A 24,733-nucleotide genomic window follows, 5' to 3' on the forward strand; every position below is an offset into this window, starting at 1 on the left:
CAGCTCAGGGGGATAATGGGCAATTAGGTTTTATCAGCAGTATCATACAAGGAATTCTGTCCAATTTCACAGCATCTGTCTGTCACATAATGAGAGACCCCCTGCCCACGCACAGGAAGCCTTCGCTACCTTCCTTGCTCTCTTTCCTCACACTTGCAGAAAAGGAGAACTTAACTGGAAAAATCCCCAAATCCCACCTAAAACATGTTCACTTCCACTGACAAATCAGCTTTGCCCATTCCCACTCCCTCTCTGAAAGGCAGCAGGGAAAGGATAAGAGCACACTGAGCCTTGGAGCAGTAAGAAACCCCCCAAGACCCCTATGCTGATGGCACAGGGATCTCTCACCCTCTTTGCACTCCAGGGCCACCCTGGACTCCAGGTTGTCCATCTGCAGCTGGAGGCGTTTCAGGGTGCGGTCAGCATCGCGGGACTTGCGCTTGTAGGCGATGAGGACGATGATGATGATGAGGAGGAGCAGACCACCACCACCACCAATCCCGATGATGGCGGGCAGGGTGAGCAGGCTGTCTGAGTAGATCTGCAGCGTCCCCGGGGAGAACTCGAACCCTCCAGCCTTGATCTGCACCACGGCGGGGGAAGAAAGTGAACCTGCTGTCAGGGGATATGTGCCACAGGCAGCCCTCCCTGCTGTGCCCACTGGGGCATGACTCCCAGCCCATGGCACAAAGGATGTGGGAAAATGCAGGTATGGCTGGTCCAGAGTAGTGCAAGGAGCTTTAATGGCATGCAGCACACGTGCTGCCAGTGCACGTGGAGCAGGCAGAGAGTTTGATGTCTCATTCAGACAACATTACAGTAACAGATGGGATGTAAAGCGAGCTCCCCCATGGATGGGGAGCCTGGGGAGGACTGTGCTGGGTCCCTTTTAACATGGCAGAGTCCTGGAGCACAAGCCTGCTGTGCTACAACCCCACAAACAAAGGAACCTGCCTTAGAGCATGTGCCAGCACTGGGGGGAAGAGGCGGGAATCCCCCCTGCCTGCACCCAGCACCAGCCAGGGCACAGGAACACCAAGCTGAGTGTGCTGGGGAGGGGACAAACTATTTGGTCCTATCAAACATGTAATTAGGAAGAGGGATGCCTAGGGAGCAGGCGGATGGCTCCTAAGAACACTCCTGCATGTGCACTTAATATCTGGAGCTCATTCAAGGACGAGCACACAGCAGGGCCAGCACTGGGATAAAGACTGAAATTCTGAGGCACAAGTGACAAGAGGAACAAAGGTCTCAGTGTCAGCACTTACCGTGACTTTGTGCTGGCCAGTGAGGTTGGGAGACTCGCAGAGGAGCTGTGTCTCGGAAACCGTGAGGGTGCAGGGAGTGTCTCCGATCAGCACCGTGTAGTTGAGGCGGGAGTTACCAGCAGCTGGTGGGAGCAGGTTCCTGCCCTTTGAGGGAACAAGAAATGAGACTGTCAGTTCTCATGCAAAGGGGAAGGTTTAAAAAAACCCAACACATGTCAAACTCTTTGCTCCAGGAGAGAAAAAATGCCACCTCTAGAGAGGGACAAGTCCCTACCTCTGCCTCCAGGTGCAGACTCTTTACCTTGAGGATGAGGGGAGAGCTGGGCTTCAGCTCCAGCATCCCTGTGGGGCTGAGTGGCTCAAAGACAGGGTCTGGGTAGTAGACAAAATTGGTGGTGTTGATGATGAGCAGGGCCTGGACGTTATCCATGACAAAGCCAATCTCATCTGGGCGGTCACCAAGCTCTGGAGGGCTCTTCACAGGGTTGTCAATGGAGGGAGCATAGCACACCATGGTGGTGTCATTGTAGACAGTGCAGTTCTGCAGGAGGCATGGAACAAGGTCAGACCCATCCCCAACAGGGAGGTCAAGATCAGATTCCACAAGGGTTTCCTGCAAGCAGTGGCTCTGGACACAGGGTTTAGATTTGGGATCTCCTGTTCTGTTCTATCACCAGGCATCACACCCCACCCAGGGCAGAGACAGACTCCTGTCTGCAATGGATGAGCAAGGGGTGGCAGGTGAGACGTTACTGGGGATGGGCTCTTTCTGTCAATATCCTACAGACATCCCATAAACCTCCCACCAGTTTTGAATGCAGAGATCTCAGCCCTCTCCTGACAGGACCTGGCTGGAGGCTCTGCAGAGAGATTGGTGCCTCTCTTTGGGGCAGCAGCCCCTGGACCTCAGCTTCTCTACACCATCACACCTCAAGAGCAAGGGATAAACTTTCTACCCTGTGTTGCACACAGACAGCATCCCTCCTCCTCATGCTCTGCTCCCAGCCCCAGCCAGCACCACTTACATTCTCTCTTTCAGAGCTGCAGTACTTGGCCCGGATCCTGGGCTCTTTGATGGTGGCCAGGTTGGTGCCAGTCACAGTCAGCAGTGTCCCACCACTAGAGACATGGAGACAACGGGTTAGGAAAGGCAGCTTGGAACTGGATTGCCAGTTCTAAGAAGGAAGCACCCATCATCTCCACCCAGATGCCCATCTGCCCCAGGCTGGGTGAGCCACCATGCCCCAGGGATCTCTTATCCCACCCAAGTGTCACACGGCTGGCAGGACCTGGCATGCACCGACGTCAAATCATTTCAGCTGACCCAAGGGCCAACTAGAGATATAAAACCTGGTAATTAACACTGACATCCCATCCTGTGTGCAGGTTTAGGGTCTGAAGACAGCTCTTAAGCTAAAGATAACTAAACATTCACAACAGGAAAGCATCCTAAGAAGTACAAGCTCCACTCTGCCACCCTTTCTCCACCACAGAGGCAGCAGGTGACAGGACAGGCTGAACCCTGCTAGGTTTTCTCCATGGTTTGGTGTTAAAAGCCCCATGGTCCCAGAGACCTCGGCCATGCCCCTGGGGAGCTTGCTCTTCATCAACAGCCTGGGGAAGGTTTCCCTTGGCGCTAGCTCTTAATGGATTCCTTCGCCTCCTCTCCAGCCAATTCAAACCTTTTAGAAAAATATGTAAACATTTCAAAAAATCCCCCGATGGGAAATATTTTAATTTTATTTGCCGCCGCCAAATGTCAAGCTGAAATTAAGCAGATCCAAAGCACTCTCTGCTCTTGCCCCCTGCCAGGCTGAGCACTGCAGGCCAGGACTTAGCAGGGCCCTGGTGCCAAGCCATTGCTCACACTCCTCTTGCCACATCTCTGGAGTGCAGCCTGGCAGTTATCACAGCACTGAGATATACCCATCAGGAACGGGGAATCCGTGTGGGAAACAGTCCCCTATGCATCCTACGAGTTCCTTGAAATTCACCTGTTGATGCTCCATTCGGGATCAATCTTCTGGATGGTGGGGTCCTCTGTGTAGTTGTACTTCACCTCTGGGTTGCTCAGCTCTGCCCGGTTGATGTTGATGAGGATGGGGGAGCCGCCGGGGGTGTGCCCAGGGGGAGTCCTGCACCGGATCTCACGGGCGCTTCTCCTGGGGCAGAAATGCACAGTCTGACAGTGCCTGGGCCGGAGGGAGGCATGGGCAGCCAGGGGTCTGAGCTGCCCAGGAGCCCCCTGCCCCAGCACCTCTACCCCTCTGAAACAGCTGGGGGGTAAAGAGAGAAAGGAGGGAAAAAAGAAAAAACAGAAATCCAAGAAATGAAACAAAAGGCAGCCGGGAAAGACCGAGCAGCTCCTGAGCATTCCCATCGTGCGGCGGCTGCAAACAGCAGCGATTAGGGCTGATAACCAGTAATTACCGCAGGAAAATATTTAAAGAGCCGCTCCATTATCATCCCTAATCTAAAAATTATCCACTTCATGCCTCAGGGCTTTGTGCTTTTAGAGAAAAATCTCTGTTCTTAGGGCTCTTCCTGCAGCCTCTGACACACAGAGGTTTCAAGAGGAGACACCTTTGGCCACCCAGGGGGTTTGGCTCCCATGGTCTCTCCTGCCTTCCTCGCCCAGGCTTCTGGCTGCTGCTCTGTCTGGGGGTCCCACTGCCTTCAAAGGTTCCTGGTGCCCATCCTCCACCCCTTCTGCACCCCTCACCATGAAAAAGCACAGGGCCGTCCCCCGATGGTCACAGAGACGTTGCTGCCAGCATTGAGGTGAGTGCCTTCGATGGCGATCCAAGTGCCACCAGAGAGAGGACCACGGGCTGGGACAACACGGGAGAAAGTGGGCGTCTGTCAAAGGAAAAGAGCATCCCTGGAGTCAGACAGGCTGGGAACTGAAACCCACATCCCCAAGCAGCTTTGACTGGGTGACAGGGCCACAGAGGAGAGAGACCTGTGAGACAGCAGCCGAGTACAGTACTAAGGCTGGCAGTGCCAGTAGGAGGGTGGGGAGGCAGAGCAGTGGCAGCCTGGGAGAAATTCAATCATCATGGCTCAATGCCTGACCAGAGAATCCCTGCCTTCCCCCCAGAAAAATGATGGCAAATTTTCCAACTCAGACATAAAACCACCCAAATCCACCCAGCATCACCTCCCTCTCGAGGTGACAGGAGGCATGGGGCTTACCACAAAGGTGAAGGTCTTGGGGGATATGGCCCGGTAGTTGGGCGTGCAGTCACGGATGCACACTTCTACCCGTGCCTCATGCACCTTGCTCTGGCTGGCATCTCCAATTTCACACACAATCCTAAGAGATGAGGGGAAGAAACTCTCAGTGTCCTGGCACCAAGACACTCCCTGTGCCAAGCAAAGGTCTCAGGAGCCAGCAGCTCCATGAGAAACCAAGGTGGTGGCAGTTGACACTGCCAGCCCTAGGAGAAGCTTCCCCAAAGACTTTGGGCTCCTCCCAGAGCAAGCACAACCAGCAGGTACTTCCCTCCCAGTTCAGCTCAGTCAGCTCTATGTCTTTTGCAGCCACGGGCAGCCTTTGAACACCATCACTGCTGTCCTGACCTGCAGAGGTGATCTGGAGCACACCCACCCCTCGCCAGGCACTTACTGCTCGGCGCTGATGTACTCGCTCTCGATGGGGATGCACACCACTTTGCCCACTCGGACACCCCAGCGAACGTCATCAAACTTCAGCCCCAGGTTCTCGCCAGTGATGGTCAGACGGGTCCCTCCTTGTCTGGGGCCGGTCTCAGGGAACAACTAGGAGAGAGCATGGCCTGTCACAAAGGTGCAGAGCCGCAGGAACACCTCACTGGGGCAGGCTGCAGCCCAGGCAGCTGCAGGATGTGTGTTACAAGCAGCAAGAAGCAGATGGGTGATGAGAAATGCCAGCACATCTGTATGTTGCCCACAGAGCAGGAAAGACGTCCCCAGTGACAGCTGTATCCACAAAATCTCCCCAGGAACAAACCAGGAGATATGTGTCCAAGCAGAGGGCTGGGATATGGCCACGCTGCTGCACACAGAGCCATCTCCCAGGTGACAAGGACATGGATGGGAAGGAGACAGGGCAGCATGAGCCATGACTCCAGCTGAACTGGCAAGGAAGCACCTGGATATGCCTGGCTTTTGGCCAGGTCCAAGGTGATGAGGTTTTTGGCCAGGGATAAGGTTCCCATGTTCAAGATCTCCTCAAAGGAGAATGCATGTCATCCAGGCCACGGCAGAGGGGAAAAGCATTTTTCTCCACCAGCAAACTCTGTGCCGAGGCCGGCTGGGAAGGGAGCAGACCTCACCACAGCACCATGCCTCATTTACCAGGATGATGCCAAATAAAGCAGACAGGTGTGGCCTGACAGACAGTGGCAGGATGAGGGATGAACTGAGGTGTGGGCCTTGTTCCAAGGTATGTGGGGATGCTGTCTCCAACCAGGCAGTTACAGGCAGTTTTACATCAGCGATTGCTGGCCTCGGGGTACAGTGCCCACCTGCAGCACTAACTGGGATGAATGCCCCGAGTGGGCCTGGGGATGCAGCTGGGTCCCCTGTGCCATGAAGACACAGCAGGGGAAAAGGCAACTGCAGGCAGCAGGAGAGGGAGACAGGAAGGCAGGCTGGGTCAGTCCAGGAAGAAATCACATCCCGACCCAGGGGAAGGGATGGTTCTGCTGCAGGTGATGGCCTCCTCTGCTCTCCTGGCTGAGATCCCCTCTAGCACCAGGAGGCACCTCTGCCTGCACTAAGCCCAGCTACTGGGCAGGCTCCAGCCACGACCAAGCACGTGTAAGCTCTTTGCATTCTTGGCAAATCTGGGCAGCTGCAACCCCGGGGCCTGAGCCAGATGGATCCTCCTCCTCCTCCTTGTGCAGGGCTCACTCCTGAACATCATCTCCACAGCAAGGAAGAGGGAATGAGCTGAGGGTGGGAAACATGAAGCAGCAGACACTGTCCACATCCCCTTCAGCACACAGGAACTCAAACGGGAGCACACAGTCCCCTTGCACACAGGCATCCTGCAGGACATGTACCCAGGCCAGCATCAGAGCTGGGATTTGTGCCTGAGCTCTGGGTCGTGCTGAGGCAGTCACAGCTCACTATTTACACAGCAACAAAACCCTCTGGGGCTGTGGGGAACCACTGTTTGCCCACTCAGCCCCTGCCCAAGCCTGGGATTGGAGCTTGTTCTAGCAGCTGCAGCCAGCATCAGGTTGGGTCTTCCCCTTAAATAAAGCTCTGGCGGGTGGCTGGCAAGAAGCGGCTGTTTGTTTGGTGTTTCTAAACGAGTGTTAAAAGCTGCTCCGGCATGTTCCATCCCTCCTCCTCCGCAGCAAAGCTGACAAGGGCCACGCGTTCAGGGAGGAAGGAGCCCGGGAATGAAATGACATCGTTGGCCGCCCAGCGCAGGGAGGTCACAGCTAAACAAGGTGTGTGGGAGCAGGGAGCTGCCAAGGACAGCAGAAGCTGCTCAAGCCTCCCCTTTCCCCCCTGGCCCCAACAAACACTGCTGCTTTTCTCCTAATTGGTTTCATAGGGTCCTTTTACATCAACAAGTGAACGGCTCCAGCGGGTACAAGCAGTTGGCTTGCTCTCAGCTCCAACGGCCACAGCAGGGCCGGGAGGTGCTGAGACCAAGGGGTACTCCCTGCCCAAGGGAAAGGACGTCACTCTGAGGGTCACAGCAAGCATGAGGCAGGACACCACAGAGGTTTGGAAGGGGTTTGTCCCCACCACTGAACAACGGGTGAGCGATTCTTCACTCCAAGGCTGAGGAATCATGGTCATCTCCCAGGCCAGCCGCACCACCCATGAACACACCTGCACTCCAGGGGGCTGGGCAGGAAGGAGGCTCCAGCTCCTCGTGAAACCAGTGTAGGAGAGACTCTTTTCCCCCATCAGCCCATGCTGTTCTCTCTGCACTAGGCTTCTCTCTGGACCATTTCCAAGCATGCCCACAGCCCAGATGTGGGACTGGGGTAGTGGGAGGCAGCAGGCAACAGGCAGGCTACAGGAGGAGCATCACACCAACAGCTACTGCACATCCACATTGACTGCCACCTCCCAGGACACAAACACAGAGCAGAGTCAAGGTCAAGCCCACCTGCTAACAGATCTGTTCCTGCTGCACCTGCAATTACTGTAAAATTTCATAATGATTCAGGGCAGGAGAGCTGTTACCATCAACTCTGGACCAACTGCTGTTACCAACACTGGGCACCATCAGCCGCAGGGAAGCTGCTGTGAGTGGTGTGTATGTGAATGCCTGCAGCCCTGGTCACCTGAACACAAGAGGACAAGGGCACAGCCTACAACAAGGCCACCCTGGCCATGACCCGCACACTGCATTTTCCACTCCCATCGTCCCTAGGGGTCCAGATTGGGGACGTTCAGCCTGAGCATGGCGGGAAGCTGACAGGGAGTCCTGCAGCTCTGCACACAACAGCAGACCTGCATGTAGGGATGCAGGCTCTGAGGCTTGATCCCACTTTCCCAGGAACAGATCCCTTCTCCTGCCAGCACTCCACCAGCCCCTGGCAACTCTACAGGCAGGGATGTGCCCGGTGGGGCTGTTTCCCCCTCTCTCCACATGACTGCCACCCAGCACACTGCAGGGCCTGTCCGTGTGAGAGGCAGGCAGCACGCACTGGGAAAAGCCAAGACTCTCATTTCCAGCCTCCATCAGATAAGGCACTGAAACCCAAACAGATCAGATCCTGTGCTAAGACTCCAGTAATTAACACCATCGAGGCCCAGCCAGCCATGGGTGAGCAGAAGGTATCCAGCTGAAATACCCACCAGCCCCTCCTTGTGAACCTGGATCCCAGCCCAACAGGCATGTGAATATTAATATACACAATCTTATAAGCAAAGGTCATAAAAGCTGTCAGGGAAATGGGATGATGATGATGAACTACTGGCCCCAATGCACATGGCAACACAAGGAGGAGCAACCTAGAGCTTTCCTGGATCCCTCAGTCATGCGCAGAAGTGGTGGGAATTGTGGAAACGAGCCAGAAAGCCCAGTGCATGGGGGTGGTGGAGAGAGGATTTTAGCCTTGGAAATGAAAGTGGTGACAAAAAACACTCAAGAATCAAACACCAAGTACATCTGGCTGCTGTGAGCTGCCACTGGACAGACCCATCCCCATCCCCATCTCCATACCCCATGGCAGTCCCCCAGCACAGGGCATCACCACCTGCCCATCCCCGCATACCTTGGTGATCTTGGGGTCGGTGCAGCGGCTGTTGCCACTGCTGGCGTGCATCCAGCTGCTCTCGTAGGCCAGGCAGTGCTGGCGCAGGGAGCAGCGCCGCTCCGACACGCACCAGCCGCACTCAAAGCGTGGGTCAGCCTTGAGGCACAGCCCGCAGCTCTCCCGCAGCGCCGAGCACTTGTACAGGTGGGCTGCAATGGCAGGGGGAGAGCAGGGTCAGCACAGCCCCACAGCCCACAGGCAAAGGGTTTGGGGGGAAAAGGCACCTGCTCTCACCCCGTCTCACCAGCTCCCAGTGAGATAAACCCCCATAGGTAGGAGGCAGCAACACCCTGGACTCAACGCCAAAGTAGACTGTTTTCCAAAGCTTCTTGGAAAAAGCCTCTTGTTTAGAAACTCATGAAAGTACTGGAGCAAACTGGTCGGAGCCAGGTTGGGCTGGAAGCTGAGGAGGCATTGGGCCACATCCCATCCCATCCCATCCCATCCCATCCCATCCCTCACTCACCCTGAATGTTCTGGGGGTTATCAATGACAAAGTTCCCATTCCAGACCACAGACAAATTGACAGGCAGGTCACTGATGTCATTCCCTTCATAGAAATACTGCAGGAGGAGACAGAAGGAGGCAGAGCCTGTTAATTGTTGAGGCAAAATGTCCTAGTAAGGGGCATAGAGAGACATACATTACATGGACATCTCCCATCAGCCCAGAGGAGAGGGATGGGGTCCTGTTTGGGACTTGCTGGCTAGGAACAAACAGGTCTGACAGCCACATGAAACACGCAGGTTGAAATGGCAAAAAAAAATAAAGCAGCAAAACAGAGGATTTCTAAATAGACCCAAACCCAAAGGTTAACTCAAAGGTCTCAAGCTGCTGCTGCTGCTGGAAGAGGAAGAAACAGATGGTGACTCTGCAGCACAAATGTACTTCTCCCCACAAGGCACCACAGCCCTTCCCCATGTCCTCCCCACTCCAGGGATGCTCAGTTGGATATTTGGGATTATGGCCATCACCAGTAAAGCTTGGGGAGGACAGGCTGGGCACATCACAGGAATGGATTCAGTGGAGTCACCCCTGACCCTCCAGTGGGAAGTTGTCCTTCGCAGTCCCCTCCAGCCCCATCGCCCATAACAAAATGACGTAAAGCTGTGGGAGGGACAAAGCCAAGGACCACTGTAGTGCCACACCAGCCCTCAGAAAGATCTCAGGAGAGAGCAGTCCTTCCCCCCACACCACACCCTCAGCTGCCCCACTCCCACCTCCACATCCTGCTCGGACATCAGCTGCACCGCATTTCAGGACTGGCACCACCACCCTGAGCTCCATCTGGAGAGGTGACACCAGGGAATCCTACCCCCCCAGCTCTAAGGGACCTGCAGCTCAGGCCCCAGCACCTGCTGCTGTCCAGACATTCCCACCTCCATTTCTCCTTCCAGCCTGGCCAGCGCCTCCTCCGCACCCAGACCCCTGTCCCCTGCCTCAACACCTGAGTGCCATCCCCAGCAGCACCATCAATATTCCCTGCAAAGCACCTGCACGCAGACAGAGAGGTTTAATCGATACGGAGGCAGGAAGGCAGTTGGAACCATCCCTGACAGCTAATGACCTCCTTCGGCAAGAGATTCCCTGCTCCTCGCCTGAGAAAATGACAGGCGTGTCAGGAGAGATTAAATGAATGATTCATGGGTTGCTGGAGTTTGTTAGGGAGCAGCAGACGCCCTGGCAGTGGTTCACCCGGCCATGGGTTGGCCACAGCCCTGCCACCACCTCCAGCGAGTCCCAACGTCACCTTTCACAGCCTCGGGCTGTACCAGGAAGAGGTGGCCTCAGCATCTCCTCCAGCACTGCCCCAACTGCTGCCACACACAGCACCCTCTGCAGTGGGTGTGTTCTACTCAACCCCTCCATAGGGGACACGGATGTGGCCCATGAAGGAAGCTAGCGTGCTCAGGAAAACAATACTTGGTCCTTCTTGCCTGACCATCAAAGGTGATCCCTTCCATGCCGAGTCTCTCCTAACCAGGCAGCATCAGCAGTCCCACATCAGACATGGCACCAAAATGGGGCACACAACCAGTGGGAGACCTGGCTACAGCAATGCACCCCTCCCTCAGCCCTACAGGGTGCCAGTGAGAGCTAAGCCTGGTCCTCCATTGCAGCTTTTGGTTCATAATCCTTTCTCCATGAGCCACCCCACCCAAACGCAGGGTGGAGGACCCCAAAATGCAGCCCTCCCCAGGGAGGAAGGCTGCTGCTGGTCAGCTATACACAGCAGTCATCAGGGATAACTCATCCAGCTGCAAATCCAACAGCTGCACCATCTCCCCTCTACAGGCACAGCCCCATCACCCCCCAGCACAGCCCCCTGGGCACAGCACCTCTCACTGTGTTTGCTCAGATGACCTTCACCACATCCCCACCATGCTCCATCTACCACCAGAGCCCCTCAGCAACATTCCTCTCACCAGCCCTGGGAAGATGAAGCCAGAACTTGGCTAGGAGTCCAGATCTGTTCACCTTGCCCTATCCTACTCCCACCCAAGGATATCTTCAACAGAATCACAAAGAGGAGGTGACCAGACCTGTGGCAGTGAGCAGAGACCATTCCCTGGCAGCAGGATGGAGCACATGCTGGGGAGGGTGGTGGCAGTGCTGGAGCAGAATTTAGCTGTGACGAGCCACGTGGCAGCGTAAGTGAAATTGGCATTTTCAATTTGTACTCTGACATGTCTCATTTGGGGCCCTGGCATCTCGGGAAGGCATCCAGCCTGCAGCTGTCCAAAACACTTATTTGCATCTCTCTGCCCCGGCTGCTTTTGGAAATTAGTTCTTCTGGGAGGTGGGTTAGAGGAAGAAGAATAGGGAGAGAGGGAGGGAGAATATTAACTCTTCACACACCAGTCCTGAGACAGCAACAAGGCAATTGCACAAGAGACTGTCTCCCTCTGGGAAAGGACACAGTGCTGAGGATGCTGACTTTGCTGTGGCAGGGAACTGGAGAGGACAGCAGGAAGCAGCAGGAGCACAGGACTGTGTGAAGGACAGTGGCAGAGCGAGAGCCATTGCCTCAGCTGGTGTTCAAAGCATGGGATCACCAAGGGAACACGGATATCAATGAAAAATGTGTCCTTGGCGTCTGCTTGTCTGTCAGCAGCCTCTCACCTGCCCTGCAGAGACAGCAGTGGGTTTGTGGCTTGGATGCTGTTGCTGGTCCCTGTAGGATGCTGGAGCTGGATTCAGGACTTGGCTGTGCATAGGCACAAGCTGCAGCTGCAGAGGCTCCGGGGTTAGCCTCCTGGGACTTGGAGATCCATCAGATCCCTCTCTAATTTCCAAAGCATCTCGTATTTTGAAAGGTGTTTCCAAAAGGCCTTCTCACAGCTGCCCTCGCCATAGTGTAAGCACAAGAGTGGCCTCTCCACCCACAGGCACAGCCACAGCCAGGGAGGCAGCAGCATCCAAATAAAGCAGCAGCCCCCTTCCAGCCCCAAAGCCCCACAGCTGCTGGGGATCAGGCAGGGGGTGCTTAGCAATCTGTCCATCCCAGGAAATCAAAAAAAAAGCTCACAGACAGCCAACAGCTCCCATCACGCTGGCTCCTCCCTGCTCAGAGCTAGCATGGTGTTAAACATCCATTAAACACTTAACTGTTATTAACTTCCCAGTTAATCAATCCCAGTGGCTGGCAGCAGACTGGGATGAGCAGCAGGAGAGTAGGCCAGCATGGGTGTGAGTGAGGAGATGCACCTACCCAGGCAATCCTGCTATCAGACTACCTTTCACTCTACAAAGGTGCCACAGAGGATGATCTGGCTTGGCAGCTGCTACAAGGATAAGCTATGGGAAAGGGATGTTTGCTCTGGGAGCAAAAAACAGCAGGCACAGCCTGAGAGCAAACCAAGGGCACCCAAAAGGGATGTGTTCTCATGCAGCACAGTCCACAGAAGGGGATGGAAGAAAAGATGTCATCAAGTGAGTCAGCAACTGAAATGTAGCTGCCTGGCTCCTTACCTAACCCAGGCAGCCTCCCTGGCCCTCCCTGAAGAGCTTACAAGGCGAATGTGGAAGAGAGGACAGAGGATGTTTCAGCCCCACCCACCTGGATACTGTCTTCCCAGCACAGTCTCCTTCTGCAGAGATGCAGTTCAGGCAAGAGAATTCCTTGCTAAGCTTTTCAGAAGGCTCTTCACCCAAAACTCATCTCAGGCATCTTCCCAAATAACAACCACAGACCTCATGTTCTTCTCACATGTGCAATTCTCACAACCACCCTGTCCCCATGTGGGGAATGCCACCAGCCTTGCACACTATGAGGGATGTGGCTGTCACCTGCCCTGAAAGTTCCACTTTTGATTCTAGCAAGCCCACTGTTCATCCACCCACCAGATAAGCAGCAACAGGCACTGAGAGCTACCCAGCTTCCCTTGGGATGAGAGATTCAGCATTCTGAGAAGGTGCCTGCAGGGAGCCACACGGGACACAGCTGCAGCTAGCAGGAAACACCCCAAACCTGTGGGCAGATCGCACTGAGATGCACCTCAGGATGCTCCTGCAAATGCCATGCCAACTGGTCAAGGCACTAGTTCTCCCCTGCCCAGAGGAGGCAGGGCAGCCCCACAGCCATCACACCCCTTCCCACCCCTTTCCACCCCACTCCAGCCTCAACCTGCACAGCCCATCCCCGGGGAAGGCAGCAGAGGGGCTGCTCCTCTGCGAGCAAACCCACACATCCAAATTTCCTGTGCAACCCCCCTCACTCCCACATGCACCATCCCCCTGGGCTGCATTTCTGGAGGAGAGCTTGGGCTGCAGCTGTGTCCTATTTTTCTGTAGTTGATGACCTCAACTCCTTCCCCGCACTACGGGGACGGCAGTAATGTACATCGCGTCTCGCCAGGGCTCAACTGCAATTCATCATTATTTTATCTGCTGGAATTTAATTGGATCCTATCAAACTCTCCTGATACTCCCTTTTCACTTTAAACACTGCTGTAGGAAAGATAAATGTAGGCACCGCTAGGACGGAGAGCGCAGCTTTGCTGGCGAACGGAGCTGGGGCTGTGGGCTCCAATCCTGTCTCCCTCTCCATGGCTGGTTAATTAGAGATACATATAGTGGAGGTGTGCAGTGCTCAGAACAGGGCATGTGCCTATGATTTATGTTCCTCTATAAATATACTCTAGGCCGAGTAAAATACCGTCATCCGCACAACGGCACAACTTGACATAACGTTCAGCCTCTGATTCTGGATCTCCTTTTGCTCTTTTCACAAGGATTTCCTTTCCTCCCCCATCACATGCAAGCTTCTTCACCTGGATTCCTCTTGCCTCAAATCCAGCAGGGTGTGAGAACCTGAGAGCCTGGGAATATGGCAGAGCAACACCCAGGTCCTACAGCAACAAAAATATACCCAGAAAACATAAATCTGAAAGGTCTTCCTTCACTCCCTGGCATCCACACTTGGGGCTGGGCTTCAGCATTCACGGTGGGTACCACATGTGTGCTCACCCTGCCAGCCCAGCTCGCTCTGCACCCACATCATTTTGTCCCAGAATAATGCTCACTCCAGGGTAAACATCCCAACCTAGTCTGGCCAGAGGGTAAGAACCTCCACAGCCACAGCAGAAATGGGTGGGCAAGGTGGCCTTTCCATGCCAGGGGCACTGGGGAGAAAAGAGCCAAAAGGGAGCCAGGGAGGTGACACAGCTGCTCCTCACCACGCGGGTTTGGTCAAAAGCAAAGGGAAATAACTGAGGCATGAGGCTTAATTTAAAGTGCTGAGACAACAAGCTCATGAAAAGGAGATCAGGGGTTCTTCCTATTTATACATTTAAAGGGAAAGAGCAGCTCTGGGGCTATTTCAGCATTAAGAGGAACATTTCAGAGAGAAAAAGCCAGACCCTTGACAGCAAGAAACACCTGTAGCCATTTTGCAAAGGCCAGGACTAAATCAGATCAAGTCCAATGTTACAAGCATTAGTGCAGATTCGGGACTGTGGCACTTTGCAACAGCAAATCTGTTTCAGTTTTGCAGCAATCAGGAGGATGAGCCCTGTTGAGAGATGTCAGATGGGAAAGAACAGACAAAGGCAGGGATATTTGGAAAATGAATCTCAGTGGCATCAACCTTACAAATTAAGACAGGTGACCATTTCTCCATCCTCTGTTGCAAAAAGCAAGCCTGGAAAATTCTGCCTCCAGAAGATTAAAAGCAAGCAATTAGCAAGAAAAATAGTTTATTGGCAAAGTTCTTAATTTTCTTAGTTAGGCTTGTCTTTCCTTTTTGCATCTTTACAATTCACATGCAAAGCCATTAGGGTTCCCTTCCTTTTGAAGAGCAAAAAAAGACCAGAGTGAAGAGGCAGAAAAGGTTTTTTGGCTTGGTTTGCCCTGGGATGCTGGGGAATACCAGAGTTGGACTCCTCTGAGTTTGCCAGAGATCTATTGGGTGTTTCAAACTATGTTTATAGTCAACACTCAGACCTTAATGAATGGACTGCTGAATATTTAACCAAGATGTCCTTTCTTCGAAGTGCTAACAAGTCATTGGAGTTTGACAAGCACTAAAACAAAAGACAAAGAGTTTTAAGGGGCTTGACTTATTGTCCCTTTCATTCACCAATGATTCAGTAAAGCATCCCTAATTCCACAGAGTATTTAACCTCTTGTTTAGATCCCACTGAACTCCTAGAAACAATGTGTGCTTAAATGCTTTTTGGCATCCATCCTTCACTTGCTAGCTGGGAAGATGTCATCCTTTTCCCATTTCTCCACTCACCAGTGTAACTCCACACCAGGCAAGACCCAAAATCCTAACCCAAAGGATGAAGTGCAATGGAAGAAGCCATTGGGCTATGGCTGGGAGAGTGTGAAGCACTATCAAGCAGCCAGATGGACTGCAAAAAGGCACGAAGGAGACAAGCACCACACAAGTGTGAATCTGAATCCCCCACACCATAATGCAGCCTGGCTCAATGCCCTCAAATGTTAAAGCAGGCGAGCAGACCCTGAAAGCAAAGCAGCTTTTTTCAAGCCAAAACTCTCTTTTTCTGCATGTGAAGCCACTCTGCACCCGAAAGCCACATCTCCTGTCCCAGACTGTGGCCCCATGGAGCTGCTGTTACCAGCTCCCCATGCACCTCCCAACACCTCACACATGCTCTTCTGACAATTTGTGCCATTTTCAGGGCATCCCTGACAATTTTCAGGTCAAACATCCACCCCTGTCAGCCCAGCATAAGATGCTGGTTTCATCTGGCATGGCATCCTTGGGAAACACAGGGAGTGGGTTTTGCTTTGGACCCTCCCTCCTGCTTGCCAAATTGAAACTTACCGAGGAGAAATGAGTCCACATCGTTCAGAGCCTCTCTGCAAGCTCCACCTCCGTTATGTAAAGACTCCCCCCTGGCACAGACACCTCTCCCCAACACCCCACAGGAGCCATCAGGCTGCTGCTGTCAGCACTGTGCAGCCACAGCACTTCCCTACAGGGAGCATCCTGCAGCACACACGTCCCAAACGGCTTTGGAATGAACTCAGTCAAACCCCACACTACAGAACTGGGCAGGAGACAGCTGCCAGCTCCAGGCAGAGAAGACCTGGCAGGAGGCTGGATTGGCTGCACAGCATCCCCCCAGGACTGCTGCCCAGGGCAGGAGGCAATGACTCAGGATGCTCCTCCTGTCCAAAGGCTCTGCAGCCCTGGGATCACTGAAGAAGGGAGGAAGCCAGTGCTCATCTTCAATGGCCTCTAAATGTCACTTGTGCCACCAAAGGGAGCAGGGATCGGCACTGGTGTTAGGCTGCAAATGAGCTTTCACAGTATGAGAGATGAAAAACAAATTTTAAAAGGATTAAATGGGAGAGAGAATGGCTGGCTCCATTCGGATGAGGGCAGGTCGGTGCAGAGCCCAGCTGAGGAGCTGAGCAACAGCAGCTCCCAGTGGGGCTATTAACACCCAGAGTGGCTTTGTTTATGGGCCTGGCGCACAGTGAGGGGCACAGCTTACCCAGGGCTGCAAAACTACCTCCTGCTTAGGGGATAAGGTGCCTGGGGAGGGCAGAGAAGGCAGAGAGGCCTGCAGGAGAGAGCTGAAGTGACAGGGCTGCAGGGAGCAAGGACACAGAAGCAGGGAATGATTCAGGGAGCATGGGACAGAGGGCAGGAAGGCAGGCAGGGGAATGAGGCAGCTGCTGGTCAGATCAGGGATGGAGTCAGGGCGGACAGAGGCTGCAGGGAAGGAGGGGAAACACTTGCAGGGCTGGCAGGCACAGCCACATGTGGAGGGCTCCATGTGCACCATGGGACACAGAGGTGTTAGCTCCATCCCACCTGGACAGTGGGAAAGGTTGCTGTCAGTGGGGGCTCTGGCACACCCAGGCCCAGCTGGATACAGTCCAGGCAACTTTCTTCAGCTTTGCAAACCCACTTTCCTTGGAAGTGCTCCTAAAGCCTGGTGGCTTCAGCATTGACCCTATCTGGAACAACCCCAACACATCTGGGGAGCAGTGGAGAGCCCACCTCACACCCCACAAGCAACAAAAAGCTCCATCAGCTGCCCACAAGAGAGCAAACTGCCCATGAAATGAGCTGGAATGGCCATGGGGCAGGCAGGAAGGAGCAGCCCACAGACAAGGAGAGCCAGGGAGAGCTGCTGTGACACTCACCGAGGTGTTCTGGCACTGGATGCTGGTGCTGTTGAAGCGCAGGGCAGTGACGCGGGTGGTGCTGCCGGGGATGTGGAAGATGCACTCGTAGTTGCGCTGGCCCGACTGCGGCTGGGGCAGGTTCTTGGCTGTCAGGGTGATGGGTTTCACCACACCCACGGGGATGTAGATCTGGGTGGAAGGCAGGATCTGAGGGCAGTCCTGCAAGGGGAACAAGAGGCAGCCGATGAGATGGGAACACTGTGCAGCCTCCCCCATGACCCTCTCCTGGCTGGCAGGCTTGGCAATGCACTGCAAAAACACCATCCTGAGCACATGCTTGAGAAAATCCCCATGTGCAGCAACCCCAAATCCTATGGCTGCTCTGCCCAAAGCCCTGAAGACAGAAGAGCACAAAGGAATCTGGGGCAGGGGAGTAGAGTGTTTTCTACAGCTCAGGTTGATTTAGGTGGGAGGTGGGGAGAGGATCCATCTATGGAATCTGTAACCTGGCACTGCAACAGCAACACATGTTTGGGCCAACTGGTAACAATATGGACTTCAATGCCATCACTGCAGCCAGTACATTTCAGAGTTAATGCCCATTGGGCTATGCATTGTCAAGCTACCTGCTCAGCCCTCCTGCTTCCCTTACAGCCTCCATTCCCCTTCCTTCACAAGTGGACAGAAAAGCCTTTTCCCTCTTTGATACAGCAAGGTGCTCCTGCAGTGTGGCAGAGAACCTGTTCTGCAGTGAATTTTGCTGCTGCTGCTGCTTCTGTCTGCACCAGCTCGAAGCAGTGTCACCCCAGCCAGCCCAGCTGCAGGCTGCCCAGCAGACAGTGCCTCCAGCCAGGGCATGCTGCTAAGTCCAAGCTGGAGGGGAAAGCACCTCCCTGCCAGCCCCTGGGGAAGGAGACACTGGGAGGGCAAAGCACTCCACTTTTAATAGCCGCAGGCTCCCAGCTGCTCCAGGGGAGCTGGTGACTCCTGTGTGCAAAGCACAGGGGAGCAGGAGGGAGCAAAAATAAATGAGTTCAGGCAGCAAAACAGCTCTGCAGCCCCAGCAGGTGACACTTCGGCAACAACAGCCTGATGCAATCCCACGCTGGCTTTGCCGAGCTGGGCAGAGGTCTCACACCTACGGCAGCTACTCCTGGGAGTGTTGGCTTGAAATAACATCAAGAGGCAATAACATGTGAGCTGCTTGAAAAACAGAAATGCGATGGATGCAGCTGCTCCACTGCCCTCACAAGGCTTCTGATGGCCACAGTGCAGCTGCAGGGGCAGCTCTGGCCCCAAGGCCACCAGCAACCACGTGTGACCAAGGCTGCTCAGCTGCTTCCTGCCACCCTGCAGCAAGCCAGGCCAGACCTTGCAAAGTGCCAGGCTTTATCTCACCCCGTATGATTAATTAACTTTCAAACAATGCAGAGAAAAGGAAAAGAAATTGTTTCATTTAGCAAATATTGACAGAAAAAGTCAACTAGTTTTGCTTTTTGGGTTTTCTGCTCCTCACAAGTCTGTATTCCCCAAAAGCACAGTTTTTAAGGGAAGAAACTATTTATCCCCTAAACATACTAAACAAAATAAAAGCAGAGAGGAACAGTAGTGTCAGCCTCAACCCAGAGATGGCAACAGGGCTGAGACAGTCTGGGGAACCTCAGCATTGCTCTGCCACCTCCCTGCTCCATATCATGGCTACCACTGTGCAAAGGGAGTTTCAGTTGCCCCCCCTTCCACAGTCAGCTTGAGACTCACAGTGGGGAGACACCTCATGCCCATTGCCATTTCTGTGGAGTGGCCCCATGACTGCACAGTGGTTGTTCCCCACTAGTTCCCAGCTCAGAAGTGCTGTCAGAAGCAGCCCTAGCCTGCTTGATCCCCTCCACACTGCAGGGAGACCCCACGGGTGGCACAGGCATTCCCCACGGGGCACACACACACTTGGCAAGTATTAACTCCTGGCTCACCCTCCAACACTTCCATCTCCTCTATTTTTGTCAATTCTTGCCGCAGCCCAGCTGGGGAGGTGGGTAAATCCATGCCCCCCCGGGCTGGGCTCAGCACGGCTGTTTGCTCAGGGAGCACAGCAGGCACTGTGTCCCTCTCCCCACACAGGCAGGTGGGCTCACTCTGCCGATTCGCAGTTTGAGCTGAATCCCCCCATGATGTCACACGCTCCACATCTGCCAGCACAAGTGTCTCATCCAGCAAAAATGTCAGCCTGCGCCCAAACAGGAAGCACCTGGTGCTGGTGGGCGCCCGGGGTGCCCGGAGGGGTGGGGGCACAAGGACAACTCATTTCCCCTACGAGCCAGTCCAACTGCTGACAACTTGCTCTGGCATTGACTAGCACTTCCATCCCCTGGGAATGCTCTGCACAGCCCACAGAGCTCTGTGTCCTGCCAAAAATAGCCCCTCCCAGCAGAGCCCCAGGTTTCCAGGAGGAGGTAGCTGTGAAGGGATGGGACAAGCAGAAAAGCAAGGACCTCAACTCACATAAATTCCCAAACATCACACAACTAGGATTTTCTCCATTGAAACCATTTCTCTAGCTGGATGAGAACATGACATGGGTGTCCAGGTTTGTCTGGAGAGGTAAAATCTTTGGAATCACACTGCAAATGCTGCCATTTGTGAGTGGTGGCTCCTATCCATACCCCATTCCAGCCCTGCCACCCCCAGAAATCCAGACAAACATTCCTGGCATGCCCAGGACGGAGTGCCATGGGTCACTGTTTTCCTACAAAACAGCCACTTTCCCACCCAGGAAATTGTGGTGAACCACCCGTGGGAAGGAGCAGAGACAGAGTTAAGCACAGCTGTTACCCTCTGTCCTTGCATTTCCTGACCAGTGCCCACCACACTTAGCCAACACAGACAGACCAAATCCTGCTTAAAATAACCCTTCTGCAGAGAGCATGGGGCTGGATGTCTACCATTAACTCATCCAGTGGTTCCATGGAACTGGCACTGAGCCCCCCCACCCACCACACCACCCTGTTGGGGACCAGGAAGGCCAGGGATGGGGACAGGATGTCTCATCTCAGCCTGGTCACTGAGCCCACAGCAGCAGCTGCTCTGAGGGTGTCTCACCATCCCTGCTGGGAACTGCTGAGGCCACACCAATGTGCAAACAGGCTGAGCCAGGCGCTCCAAACCTCAAACCAGGCGCTGCTCCATTTCCCAGTGTGGCCAAAAGGTCTGCGGGGACACCCTGTCCACACTGGGGAGTGACACAAGTTCCTGAGCAGCCAGTCCCTGGGAGAGCTGCATACAATCCAAAGATAACACCACTGTGGGGTACAGCCAGACACTTTGGGGTTTGCCTGGCAGGGAGGGGGGTAGATCCCATGGCCTCAGTGAGGGGAATGGGCAGACGAGAGCTGCTGGGCTCCAGTGGTCTGGACACCACGTGTTGCTTTTGCAGAAGCAATGCCAGGGCTGGCTGGAAGTGTGACCTCAGGAGCAGGCTTCTGGGATGCCTGAGACAGACAGATCACTCACTGGGCTTCTTCACAGCACAAGCTAGGAGAAAACAGCTTTTTCCAACTTTCTCAGCTTAGCAAATTCCCCTGGAGGCAGCAGGACCTTTCCTGCTGGGCCCATGCACAGGCAATGGGAAACCCAGATAAGTTCAACCAGAGAACCCTTCCAGAACAGGGACGGAGGAGAAACTTCACTTCCCATAACTCTCCCTTCAGGATCCGAATCACTGTTTACTGCAGAGCCAACAGTGGTTTGCCAGACCTCCAGACCCAACCCAAGCAGCCAGCAATGCCACCACAGGCTGGGGACACTGCCAGTGGCAGGTTTCCCCATTGGATGGCATGGATGCTGAACAGGATGAGCCCCCACAAAAGAACATGTTCCTTAGAAAAGCAGTTGAGATGAAGAAGGCATGAGGTGCAGCAAAACAGTTTGTTTTACAGATTTCAGCCTGCCCCTCTTCGAAAACAAGTTGTTCTGCAATGACAGTTCAAGCTTGCTCCCTTCACAAACATCAAAGGAAAATGCTTTAGCGTCTCTGCCTTTGTTTTTCCTTTCATTCAGCCTAAAGTGCTCCGGGCTTCACCCAACTTCCCAAGCTGCCTCTCCGCAGCCACACAGCCTCTCCCCACCAGCACAAGGTCCCTTCAGCATTTCCCTTTCCTCCCTCACTGCTTCTCAGGCAGTGCCAGCACCCCGGGAGAGGCACTGGGAATGCTTTCTGAAGCAGTTTGCCTTCTTCTAAACCCTTCCCCATAGGGCAGGGGACCATGACAGGACCAGAACAGGTGAGGAGAGGAGTCTCACATTGCCTTACCTCGGAGAGCTTGACACGTCCCTCCAGGAAGGAGCAGTCAGCAGCGTTGTGGGTGCAGATGTGGCGGTACTTGCACCAGTGGCAGGGGAAGGAGCCGTTCACACAGGACAGGCAGCTGCAGAGAGAGAGAGAGAGAGAGATGGGCAGCATCAGGGCAGCATCCAGGCAGAGTCCACAGGGGCATTTCCCGGGATGCTCCAGCAGGATAGCATCCGTAGGTGATCCTGTACCTCGGGGTGGGAAGGATCCCCTATCCATGAGGCACAGGCCATGCACTGGGAGGGAGATGCCTGCACAGCCCAAACCCCCAGGCTTTGCCCATGGCAGGGCAGGGCGATACGGTCTTTCAGGCACTGCAGCATTTGTGTCCCAGCCGAAGAGGTCACGCTCCCTCCTCCTCTTGGCAGGCTGACCCTGCCCGCCCCACTCCAGCAGGAGCCGAGTTCCAGACTTTGGGAGCTTTATTTGGGTTCACTGAAAGGCAATTTTGGCAAGAGGCAGCAGAACAAGCGCTCTGCACCGCAGGGGAACAGGAGAGAAAGGGCCAGATTAATGCATGCTCATTGAGAGGAAAATTACAACTGGCGAAAGGTTGGGTCAGATTAACATTTCGGGACTGTAGCGCCTTTCAGCCGCTCACAATAGGTTGTGTGTGACCTCCTCCCTCAGCCCCCTCAGCCCCAGCCCTCCGCAGCCCCGCCTGCCTTGTCTCCTTGCCTTCCACCCCCCCTCAGCCCCAGACACTTCCTTCTCCCTCCCCAGCCTCCTCCTGGGGCTCCTTGTGCGCAGGGATCACTCCTGCTCCCCTCTCCCCATCTCTTCCAGGGTTGTGCTCAGGACGCAGGGATGCCAGGAGCTCCGCGCTCTGCTTTCCATTCCTCTTAGCAAAGAAACCAGCCCCGGGGACCTGATGACTCTCCCCAGTGCAGGAGGGGACACAAGGAGTCCCCTCCTCTCACAGCCATTCACAGGAGTGGCACCTTGTCAGCCTGTCCCCTCGCTAACCCCCTCCCAGCCATCCCTGCTTGCAGAGATCCCACAGCTGGAGGGAGGCTTTTGGGGGTCTCACCCCTGTGAGCAGGGATGGGGCTGAGCCCTCCCTGCCACGCTGTCGGGTGGGGCATAGCAGACAGGTCCCAGATTTAGTGCACAAGCCTTCCCAGGGCAGGTCTGCACCAGGCATGTCTGTGCAGCCCAAGCTGTTCTCCCGAGGAGGAGATGGGAGAGCTGCTGAGGCATAAGATAAAAGGCAGTAAAAATAATCAGCCTGGCTTTAAAAAAAAAAAAAAGAAAAGAAAAAGAAAAAAAGAGAAAAAAAAAGGAAAAAGAAGCAGCACTAGTTTTCTCCATAGAAGGCTCATACCTGCTCCTCACTGATCCGAGCATCAAAAGGATCAGGCCCAAAGCAATTATATTTAAACAAAGACAGGCTCTTTCCCTGAACACAGCTCTGGCAGGAGGCAGGCAGCCCAGCCCAGCCCAATCCTGCTCCTAATCACAGCTACCTCTCTGCCTCTACCCCTGGGAAACGACAGGAAAACACAGCATCATCCTGTGAGGCAGCAGAAAGACAATCTTCCCGAAGAAGAGATCCTTGGTGGCAGAGCCTGGCACACCAAATCCCTCGCCCTCCAGCAGACTTGTCACTTTGGAGGTGTGGGGACATGAGGGAGCCACAGGGGGAGGGCAGCCCAGGGTGCAAAGACACACCCAAAGCTTCACAGGACCAGGGCTCCCGGCCCACCCTGGGGTTTCACACACCATTACATATACAGCAAGAGCTTCCCAAATCCATGCGCACACACTAAGGAAATATTTAATTAAGCTGCTTGCAAAGGGGGCTGGAAGTCATTTCCATGTTTCGCTCACATTTTCACTTCCAAATGAACAGCCCTTTTAGCTTTACCCACAAATATGCTAATTGAGATGCTCCTTATGCAAATATATGCAATTTTATTTCAGCTGCAGAGATTCAACTTAAAAGCAGAGCCACAGCCTCCTATCTCTGGTTGCTTTGATGGAGGGAGGTGCAGAGGGTGGGGGGAGTAGGGAACACAAACAAAGCCAAAGGACAGCTCCTGACCTCCTGCAAAGGGCTCAAGCAGGACCAGTGGACAGATAAATCCAGGATGTGGAGGGGTGGGACAGGGAACATACAGATTAATCCTCATGGGAGCAGCACAGCCCCAGAGAGGTCACGTTAGAGAGAAGCACAGGCAGCCACAAGCCAAATGCTGGGGCACAGCTACCAAGCCTCCTATGAATCACACCCCCCACCCTCCAGAGAAGAGATTTTCCAGTCTCCAGGTCTTTCAGGGTCTGCGAAAAGATTCCCCAGTCCCCTTTCCAGCACCTCACAAGGCATCTCAAAGCAGCTGGGTGAAGCTCCCAGTGCAGTCTTGTCCTGAGCACTCCAGCCCCAACAGCTGCAGCTCCACTTTGCAGTTCTTCAGGGTCAAAGCCAAATCTTGGCTATTGCGAGATCCTCCTCACCTGAGGGTCTCCTTTGCCATTTAATCACTGCTGGTCTCCTGGTTTCCATTCTCAAAGGATTTCGGGTTATTCTCCATGTACACCCTGAGGTGCATGGTTCTACCTTCCAATTTTAGCCTTCCCAGTTGCTTCTAACTTAACTGAGCCATTCCTAAAGCCCCATCCTCAGAGATGGTTTCCACACTCTCCCTTCTGCCATAAGGACATCAAATGCCACTGAGAGAGTGGCACAGTGGCATTTGATGAGTACCACACACACCTTGCTCTGCAGTATCTCTGCTATGTTTAGAGCCTGTCCAGGTCAAAGCAGTGAGTAAATCAGCACCTGGGTGCCAGCACCATGGTGAAACCCTATTCACAGCCTGCCTCAGTCCTTCTGGCCGCAGCACGGCTGCTTGACCATCCCAGCTCCCTGCAAGGCTGCCCAAAACCCAGTTCAGGAGCTGAGGCAGGGATCCCCAGCTGCTGGTCAGGCTGGGCAGTGTGGCTGGGGCTGTGTCCCAGTGTGTCCATGTCCCGGTGTGTCCGTGTGCCACTGCTGTCTGTTCCTGGCACAGGAGCAGGCTGCTCGGCAGCGTGATGCCATCTGTGCCGTCTCTCTCCTTCCCACGGTCAGGCACTCTTCCCTCATCACTTCTTGCCTAAGAGGCTTTCATCACTCCTGATAATTAGAGGGAGGCTCTCCTTCATGTGTTGAAGTGTTCCCCCTCCCCAAAGCGTGCCAGGAGAGCAAGAAGCCCAGTGAGGCAGGAAACCGATGGTGGGGGTGCAGCACTGATATG

General features: G+C 54.2%; 1 protein-coding gene across 1 annotated transcript in view; it reads right to left on the reverse strand.

Moving 5' to 3' along the window:
- Positions 1-24,733, reverse strand: part of PLXNA1 (plexin A1) — a 113,006-nt gene that overhangs the window by 28,148 nt on the left and 60,125 nt on the right. Inside the window, exons 9-20 of the mRNA XM_085072586.1 lie at positions 21,459-21,573; positions 17,171-17,371; positions 9,009-9,105; positions 8,501-8,691; positions 4,897-5,048; positions 4,464-4,584; positions 3,991-4,127; positions 3,263-3,430; positions 2,294-2,387; positions 1,570-1,809; positions 1,269-1,412; positions 349-583 (exon numbers count right to left, since the gene is read on the reverse strand). Of these exons, the coding sequence (XP_084928712.1) occupies positions 349-583; positions 1,269-1,412; positions 1,570-1,809; positions 2,294-2,387; positions 3,263-3,430; positions 3,991-4,127; positions 4,464-4,584; positions 4,897-5,048; positions 8,501-8,691; positions 9,009-9,105; positions 17,171-17,371; positions 21,459-21,573 (1,895 nt within the window). The remainder of the gene's footprint in view (positions 1-348; positions 584-1,268; positions 1,413-1,569; positions 1,810-2,293; positions 2,388-3,262; positions 3,431-3,990; positions 4,128-4,463; positions 4,585-4,896; positions 5,049-8,500; positions 8,692-9,008; positions 9,106-17,170; positions 17,372-21,458; positions 21,574-24,733) is intronic.

This window comes from Lichenostomus cassidix, chromosome 12 (assembly GCF_008360975.1).
Source record: "Lichenostomus cassidix isolate B80296 chromosome 12, HeHo_3.0, whole genome shotgun sequence".
In the NCBI taxonomy this organism is placed as follows: domain Eukaryota; kingdom Metazoa; phylum Chordata; class Aves; order Passeriformes; family Meliphagidae; genus Lichenostomus; species Lichenostomus cassidix.